Here is a 10,000-nt window from a genome sequence, read left to right on the forward strand (position 1 = left end):
TCTCGCTGCAACATTTGTCACCCATGCTTCACACCCATATAAGGCGTTCAGTGACACACTCATACATTCCCCTCTTTGCCTCCAAGGACAATAAGTTCTCTGTCTCCACAAGACTCCTAAGTGCCACCACTCACTCTTTTCCCTCATCAATTCTGATTCACCTCATCTTTCATAGACCCATCCCTTTGACCACGTCCACTCCCAAATATCTGAATCGTTCACCTCCTCACTTCTCTCTCCCTCAATCGATATTCAATCTTTCATCACCTAATCTTTTGTTATCCTCATAACCTTATCTTTCCTGTATTCACCTTTAATTTTTTCTTCTTTTACACCCTACCAAATTCATCCACCAATCTCTGCAGCTTCTTTAGAATCTCCCAAAGAGCACAGTGTCATCGGCAAAGAAACAGCTGTGACAACTCCTACTGTGTGGCGTTCTTTATCTTTAACTCCAGCCTCTTGCCAAGACCCTCGCATTACTTCTCTTACAACCCCATCTATCATCTCATAAATGTATGGTGACATCACATCCTTGTCACAAGGCCTACTTTTTACTGAGGAAAAATTCCCTCTTTTCTACATACTCTAACCAGACCTCACTATCATAAGTAAAAACTCTTCACTGCTTTCAGTAACCACCTCCTACCTCTCCCCTCTCACTTGCAATATCACGCCTTTTCCAAATCCATAACTGCCACAAAGACCTCTATAGCCTTATCTAAATACTGTTCACTTATATATATATAATATATATATATATATATATATATATACTGAATACGTTCTCTCGTGTAGCGCCCCAAACGTATATGTACATTTTCTTTGTCATTCATTCAGCATTGGCACCATATGCCTGAGTTGCCTAGACATGAGAGAATGGGTGTGTGCACTCAGTGTGTGCCATATGAAAAAAATTGGGGATGCCTGGGTAACAAATGCTCTTTTCCTATTAAAAAAAATGTTTTTTCTCAAAAAATTTGGGGCGCTGTGCGAGTGAACGTATATACTATACGTTTGGATCGTTTAAGGATTAATGTCCTTATATATCAGCAGTTAATTAGTTATTGCCATTGTAGTCATCAGTTAGGCTTGCCCAAAATACTCTGCATAACTTTGAGCTTTCTATATGCACAACTAAATGTCGCCCATCTCTGTACAAACATTGTATCATGCTGAAATAAAATTATTATTATTATTATTATTATTATTATTATTATTATTATTATTATTTAAATACTGTACCTCAGTTCCACTAGTAATTAATTTCTCTGCCACTTTTAGCTCAGTTTTCCTCTTCACCTAACTATTGGCATTCTTGTTGTTTTCTAATGTTTTTAATATGGAGATATTAACCCTTTCAGGGTCCATGCCGTAGATATACGGCTTTACATTGAGGGTCCAAACCGTAGATCTACGCCAAAATTCTAGCGGCATCAAATTTAGCGCGAGAAGGCTGGTAGGCCTACATCTGAGAGAACTGGTCTGCATGCGCCGTAAATAAAAATTCTAGGCGCCCACATGGCATTGTGAGAACGCCACCTCAGTAACCTTTTCTCACCATGCCTCGCCACAAGGCAACTCTCACTCTGAGGCGAATTGGGACTCTACTCTTCCTAACTGATAATTCTGACTCTGATGAAAGTGGAAAAGAAGAAGAATTCTATGGCTTTGATTGCTGACCGAAACCAATGACCAGGATATCGAAAATAGTGCAGAAAATCCTGATGCTCCTCAACCTTCTACCTCTGGTGTGGCCATGTCTCAGTCACGTTCAATTGTACCTCGTCGCAAGAGAAAACTAATATTTTCGCATGGCTAGGCTTCAGTAATGATGATGATAGTGATGTGGACTGTGATTTTATTGCTCTTGATGATCATTCAAGTAGTGAAGAATCACATTCACCAGTGAAGGGTCGGTATATATGCCGCCGCATGCACTTGGGTAGTGTTCCCTATGCAGTGCCCAGGGGACAGAGTACATCCCATGGCCCTACACCAGGAACAGACAGTGAAAGTGAGGATGATGTGGCTACACTTGGCATGGATAGACCACAGGCATCAGTAGGTGGTGGTATTGGTAGTGGTGGTGGTGGTGCCACAGTCATGCATGACTCGCCAGCCCAGGCTGGGACCCATGCCGCCGACTCGTCAGATCAAGGACAAAGCAGAGCATCATCCACCACCACACCACAACTACAACTACAACCACAACCAGCTTATGATATCCAGTATCCACCAGCAAACTGCATCTGGGATTGGCAGCAAAATCCCAATTTTGTTCCCAATCCCCATCAGTTTGATGACTCTCAAAGTGGAATCCTACCAGCTTGTTCTCTTGGAAACACTGCAAATGAACTGGAATTCTTTGAGCTATTCTTTGACCAGCCCTTGATGGAAATTATTGTCAAGGAAAGTAACAAGTATTTTGAGTACACCATGGCAAATTCAATCATATCACCACAGTCAAGACTACACCGGTGGAAAGAGACAACTGTACCTGAAATGTATTTGCTTTTTGCAACAATAATGCTTATGCCTCATGTCTATAAGCATAATATAAAATCATACTGGTCCACAGATCGGCTAATTTGTACCCTGGCCTTCAGTGAAATCATCCCAGTGAACAGATTTATTTTACTATTATATATGTTGCACTTCTCTGACAAAACCAGGTCTGACAGAAGTGACAGGTTATACAAGATTAGAAATGTTTTTATGTATCTGAAACAAAACTTCAACATGTACTTTTATTCATTCAAGAATCTTGTAATTGACGAATCTTTGATTTTGTTCAAAGGTAAACTGTCATCCAAGCTGGGCTGGCGAGTCATGCATGGCCGTGGCACTACTACCACCACCACCACCACCACTACCAATATCACCACCTACTGATGCCTGTGGTCTATCCATGCCAAGTGTAGCCACATCATCCTCACTTTCACTGTCTATTCCTGGTGTAGGGCCATGGGATGTACTCTGGGATGTATTCCATCCCCTGGACACTGCATAGGGAACACTACCGAGTGCATGCGGCGGCATATATACCGACCCTTCACTGGTGAATACGATTCATCACTATCACTACTTGAATGATCATCAAGAGCAATAAAATCACAGTCCACATCACTATCATCATCATTACTGAGGTCTGAAGCCTGGCCACACAAAAATATTAGTTTTCTCTTGTGACTAGGTACAACTGAATGTGACTGAGACATGGCCACACCAGAGGTAGAAGGTTGAGGAGCGTCAGGATTTTCTGCACTATTTTCGATATCCTGATCATTGCTTTTGGTCAGTAATCAAACAAAATCATAGAATTCTTCTTTTCCACTTTCATCAGAGTCAGAACCATCAGTTAGGAAGAGGAGAGTCCCAATTCGCATCGGAGTGAGAGCTGCCTTGCGGCGAGGCATGGTGAACAAAGGTTACTGAGGCGGTGTTCCAACAATGCCATGCGGGCGCCAAGAATTTTTGTTTACAGCGCACACACACCATGCAGACCCGTTCTCTCAGATGTAGGCCTACCGGCCTTCTCAGGCTAAATTTGACGCCGCTAGAATTTTGGCGTAGGTCTATGGTTTGGACCCTCAACTTATAGCCGTAGCTCTACGGCACGGACCCTGAAAGGGTTAATTAATAATAGAGCATCAAGGAGTATGCAAGCAGCAGAAGTCTGGGAACCATTGCTTTAGAGACAATGATAATCCATTGAGCAGACTTAGCTAAAGGTGGCAGAGAAGTCAATTTTCTGGTGAAATTCAGGTATTTAGACATACCAGTTATTCCTACAGTAGTTCATTGAACCTTTCATAAATAGTTTTTTCATTCTTCAAAGCATTTTAATTTACACAGCTAAGTCTCTTTACCCACCACATCTATATTCATGATTCGGTCCTTCACTGAAAAGGTAGCTCAGATGTGTTTCTCTCAATGACACTTTTGATGATGATAAACTGAAACATTCATGTGTCCACCTTCAGTGTGATGTGCAAAATAATCACACATACATAAGTGTATACTTTTGTTTTCCCAAATCTTCAGTAATCCTGGAGAAATTTATCACTGCATACATATTTCAGAATTGTATAATAGTGTATGTCTGATCAGAGCATCGTGAAAATAATTGTATTTTTTATTACATGTGTATAAAAGTATAACAAAAGCGGATTATTGTCATGTCCACAGTGTTTGGGATTGGCAGTATGATCTACAGTGGTCTTGAAGTTGGGCAGTACTTTGAGCTGAAGGCAGATGATGACTGTGCAAATGTTCTCCTTGTTGTATCCCCAGCTGCACGTATGCTCTTCACTTTCATCCAGATGTACTTCATCTTCCTTAACTCGAGGGTTTGTTATAGATTATTTTTTGAAAACTACAGTATGTTATAATTATGTAACCCTGGTAGAGGTAATTAATGCATTTTACTGTATTTTTTTATTCTGCTTTTTTTTTTTTGATTAACATTGCTGTGAAACTTGAAATATTAATGTTTGCTCATAAAATAAATCATAATGTCGATTATGAGTAGTTTACCTGTTTTGTTATTTCATTATTTTTCCCAACACTTTTTCATTATTGATTTATAATTTAATGATACCATCTTGCATTACTTTTATGTACAATGTCTGATCATAATACAAAGCTTCAGGTTGATATAGGCTAGTTATGCCCATTGCTTATTTTGGTTTGATGGGTAGAGGTTTTCAAATACATAAAGGCATCCCCCCCCCCCCAAAAAAAAGGCTTAAAAGAATTCCAAGTTAATCCTGTAGAAACTGAGTGAATAAATGAACACATGGGAACTTTCTTTGTTGGTAGATAGGTGAAAAAATACAAGCAGCTGGATAAGGAAGATTTCCTGGTAAGAACTGAGCCAATGAATGCAACAAAATAATGTCATAATGCATCTATTCTCGTGTGCGTTTTCCCATTCTAATAATAATACTAGTGAATGATGGTTAATGAGTTACCCTCTTTGGGTCACCCTACCTTAGCAAGAAACAGTTAAGTAAAGAGTAATAATGATAGCATATTTTGTGGATGATGTAAGAGGAATAGAAGAGAACTACAGTACGCCTACTAGCCCATTCTCTATTCAGGTACAACTCAAACCCAACCATTGACACTCATATGTTTGCCTAACCTGCTTTCAAATCTACCCAAGACATTAGTTTCAGTAACACTACTCGAGAGCTTGTTCCACTAATCTGCATTCACCAAGCCAGTGCTTTCTTGTACTGTATTTTTATATTAAATGTTTCTTTTCACTATAACAGACTTTATTTGATACGTAGGTTTTTTTTTCTCTCTCTCAACAAGTCGGCCGTCTCCCACCAGGGCACGGTGACCCAAAAAAGAAAGAAAATCCCCAAAAAGAAAATACTTTCCTCATTCAACACTTTCACCTCACTCACACATAATCACTGTTTTTGCAGAGGTGCTCAGAACACAACAGTTTAGAAGTATATACGTATAAAGATACACAACATATCCCTCCAAACTGCTAATATCCCAAACCCCTCCTTTAAAGTGCAGGCATTGTACTTCCCATTTCCAGGACTCAAGTCCAGCTATATAAAAATAACCAGTTTCCCTGAATCCCTTCACTAAATATTACCCTGCTCACACTCCAACAGATCGTCAGGTCCCAAATACCATTCGTCTCCATTCACTCCTATCGAACACGCTCATGCACGCCTGCGGGAAGTCCAAGCCCCTCACCCACAAAACCTCCCTTACCCCTTCCTTCCAACCTTTTCGAGGATGACCCCTACCCCGCCTTCCTTCTCCTACAGATTTAAATGCTCTCCATGTGATTCTACTTTGATCCATTCTCTCTAAATGACCAAACCACCTCAACAACCCCTCTTCAGCCCTCTGAATAATACTTATATTAAGTCCACACCTTCTCCTAATTTCCACACTCCGAATTTTCTGCATAATATTTACACCGCACACTGCCCTTAGACAGGACATCTCCACTGCCTCCAACCGCCTCCTCGCTGCTGCATTCACAACCCAAGCTTCATACCAATATAAGAGTGTTGGTACTACTATATTTTCATACATTCCCTTCTTTGCCTCCATAGATAACATTTTTTGACTCCACATATACCTCAACGCACCACTTGCCTTTTTTCCCTCATCAATTCTATGATTAACCTCATCCTTCATAAATCCATCCGCCGACACGTCAACTCCCAAGTATCTGAAAACATTCACTTCTTCCATACTCCTCCTCCCCAAATTGGTATCCAATTTTTCTTTATCTAAACCATTTGATACCCTCATCACCTTACTCTTTTCTATGTTCACTTTCAACTTTCTACCTTTACACACACTCCCAAACTCATCCACTAACCTTTGCAATTTTTCTTTAGAATCTCCCATAAGCACAGTATCATCAGCAAAAAGTAACTGTGTCAATTCCCATTTTGTATTTGATTCCCCATAATTTAATCCCACCCCTCTCCCGAACACCCTAGCATTTACTTCTTTTACAACCCCATCTATAAATATATTAAACAGCCATGGTGACATTACACATACCTGTCTAAGACCTACTTTTACCAGGAAGTATTCTCCCTCTCCTCTACACACCCTAACCTGAGCCTCACTATCCTCATAAAAGCTCTTTACAGCATTTAGTAACTTACCACCTATTCCATATACTTGCAACATCTGCCACATTGCTCCTCTATCCACTCTATCATATGCCTTTTCTAAATCCATAAATGCAGTAAAAACTTCCCTACCTTCATCTAAATACTGTTCACATATATGCTTCAATGTAAACACTTGATCTACACATCCCCTACCCACTCTGAAACCTCCTTGCTCATCTGCAATCCTACATTCTGTCTTACCTCTAATTCTTTCAATTATGACCCTACTGTACACTTTCCCTGGTATACTCAGTAAACTTATTCCTCTATAATTTTTACAATCTCTTTTGTCCCCCTTCCCTTTATATAAAGGGACTATACATGCTCTCTGCCAATCCCTAGGTACCTTCCCCTCTTTCGTACATTTATTAAACAAAAGTACCAACCACTCCAATACTGTATCCCCCCCTGCTTTTAACATTTCTGTAGAATAAATTATCAATTTGGCAATGTGTTGCACTTTTCACTTAGATTTTACATATCTCACAAATCATTACTGGTGTACTGTAATCCAAGACTCTCTTTCTCTCTCTCTTTTTTTTTTTTTTTACACAGGGTTTGACAAGGTTAAGGATCCCTAGCTTTATTGACAAGCTATTTACAGGTTAAGGATTCCTAACTTTATTGGCAAGCTAAGAGCTGTTACCTACATTTTTTTTTTATTTTTTTTACACAGGGTTTGACAGGTTAAGGATCCCTAGCTTTATTGACAGCTATTTACAGGTTAAGGATTCCTAACTTTATTGGCAAGCTAAGAGCTGTTACCTACATCAGCTCATTTGAAAGCATTTTTATTGTTATGAGACATAAAATTAGGAAACACGATGAAGTTGGAGCCATCTGTGGGCCAGCATTTTCATTTGATCAACTGACTTTATCTCGTTGACATCATTATGCTGTACGAATGTGTTCCATACTCGAGTCATCCTGGGTATATATGATCTCAGATGGAGTGATGTTCTGGAGAAGGGTACAGCCAGAGTGAAGTTGCTGCTTTCTGCCCGTCTTGTGGCATAAAAGCTTGTTTCACGCTGTCCTCGAAGTGGATCCAAGTGTGGTATTTTGACAATATTGTCCTTGTACATAACAGTAAGGCCACCCACATCCCTCCTATGTTGAAGGCTCTGCTGAAATGACAGATCTATCCAGGATGGGTCCAGGCGAGAGATGAGACGTCTTGCTCTGTTCTCTACTCTGTCAAGCAGTCGCAGATGAGAGGGGGGGCAGGCAAACCAAGAAAGTGGAGCATACTCAAGGTGCGAGCGTACTTGTGCCTCGTACAGGATCTTGCACCCCCTACTGTCAAGCAGGTGGGAGATACGGCGAAGTGCTGTAAGCTTCCTGGCTGCCTTGTTTGCAAGATTTACAACATGGTTCTTCATGGTTAGTTTGGAGTCAAATTTCACCCCAAGGATATCAACTTCTTCTCCAGGTGCCAACATCCTCCCATTCATCCTTACTACTGCACCAGCATTACCATCATGGTGCCTAGAGACGATCATCATTTGCGTTTTCTCAGGTGCAAATGTTACTTGCCATCTATTTCCCCAAGCTGATATAGCTCTCAGCTGGTGATTGATGTAGCTTAGAGCAGCTGGCATTTCTTCTCTTGGATATGTGAATGTCAGTGTACAGTCGTCTGCATATGCATGTGATTCTGGGATGAGATGAAGAAGGTGTTTGAAGTAGACATTCCATAACAATGGACCCAGCACGCTTCCTTGTGGAACACTTGCCCCAATAGGATGTCTTGCTGATTCCGTTCCATTGAGAACTACACTTAGAGATCTACCATGAAGGTAATCACTGAGGAGACATAGCGTAGAGCCTGCAATTCCCAGTGCTTGAAGTTTTGCTAAGAGGCCCTGGTGCCACACCTGGTCGAAAGCGCCAGCAATGTCTAGTGCTACCACATAGCTGACTTTGGATTCATCCAGTGACTGGTGCCACTTAGTGGAGAGGTTTAACAACAGATCAGCAGCAGAGTAACCTTTCCTGAAGCCATATTGACGATCACAAAGTAGTGAGTGATAGTCAAAAAACTCTGTCATTTGTCTTGAGATTATTGTCTCAAGGATCTTAATAGTGATTGACAGGAGTGACACTGGTCTGTAGTTTTGTAGATGAATGGTTCAGAGAACCGACATGTTGATAAATTAGACACATGTGCAACTCTTGGGTATCTTTATTGAGGAAACGTTTCGCCACACAGTGGCTTCATCAGTCCATACGTATTCTATTCAAGATTGATGGACTGAACACATCGACTCTAGGTTGAGGGACTGATTACCTCATTCTCCTCCTGTTCTTCAAGTTTCTCCTACGTATGGACTGATGAAGCCACTGTGTGGCGAAACGTTTCCTCAATAAAGATACCCAAGAGTTGCACATGTGTCTAATTGGTCTGTAGTTGCTGATTTCTGCTCTGCTCTTCTTTTTGTGAACAGGGACTACATTTGCCTCTTTCCATAGAGAGGGCCATTTACACTGTACTAGGCAGTGCTGAAAGATGCGAGTTAGAGGTGCTGCTAGCTGGTCTGCGCATCTTCTCAACAATCTTGGGCTCAACTTGTCTGGGCCCACAGCCTTTTCTTGGTCAAGCGATTTAAGAAGGAAATGCACCTCCTGACTGAATATACTATTCATGGCAAAACATTTCTTTAATAAATGTCATCAACTGTGCATGTCTTTATACACATAAGACTATATATTTTGTTAATTGAATAAAGGTCTGTTTCAGGTTGCTATTAGCCGCCATCGCATTATTGCAAGATTTGGCTTAATGCACATGATTGGAACTAATCTCTGTATATGGCTGAATGTCCTCGTTCAAGAAACAAAGCACGAAATTATAAACTTGACACTTGGCCATGGGCATCATGGTGGAGGTAAGAAGCAGTTTTAAAGAAATGCTGAGAATGATTCAGTAGTTAAATTAAACACAAGGTTCCCAATAAGCAACACTTCAGATGAGTTAGTTTGTGGTATTGTTTTAGCTACAGTACTTTGCTTGAGATGTACTTTATATCACAGCCTTGTATTGTGCCACATAATTTATATACAGTAAACAACCACCTTGCACATGGATTACACTCCAGAAAAATGGAGCTAAATGGGAAAACATGATGGATGGAGTTAACAACTTGTGTGAAAAAATAGGGTTACATTCTATGCATCCTCAAAAAAAAAAAGTAACTCTTAGTTTAAATTTATAATTCACCTTAAACAATAAACTATGTATTGTACAATGATTTTAAAAGGCATGTAGATGTTATGGTCACACTAAAGTATGTTATTAGAGTTTGATAGAGGATTTAACTTAGCATAAC

General features: G+C 40.3%; 1 protein-coding gene and 1 long non-coding RNA gene across 4 annotated transcripts in view; one reads left to right on the plus strand and one right to left on the minus strand.

Moving 5' to 3' along the window:
* The window catches only part of LOC128695152 (serine-rich adhesin for platelets), a 201,203-nt gene that overhangs the window by 153,328 nt on the left and 37,875 nt on the right, over window positions 1-10,000 (plus strand). Inside the window, exons 10-11 of the mRNA XM_070091355.1 lie at window positions 4,192-4,352; window positions 9,412-9,559. Coding sequence (XP_069947456.1) covers window positions 4,192-4,352; window positions 9,412-9,559 — 309 coding nt within the window. The remainder of the gene's footprint in view (window positions 1-4,191; window positions 4,353-9,411; window positions 9,560-10,000) is intronic.
* The window catches only part of LOC138853610 (uncharacterized), a 124,422-nt gene that overhangs the window by 46,157 nt on the left and 68,265 nt on the right, over window positions 1-10,000 (minus strand). The gene's annotated exons all lie outside the window — the stretch shown is intronic.

Source organism: Cherax quadricarinatus, chromosome 35 (genome assembly GCF_038502225.1).
Source record: "Cherax quadricarinatus isolate ZL_2023a chromosome 35, ASM3850222v1, whole genome shotgun sequence".
Taxonomy (NCBI): Eukaryota; Metazoa; Arthropoda; class Malacostraca; order Decapoda; family Parastacidae; genus Cherax; species Cherax quadricarinatus.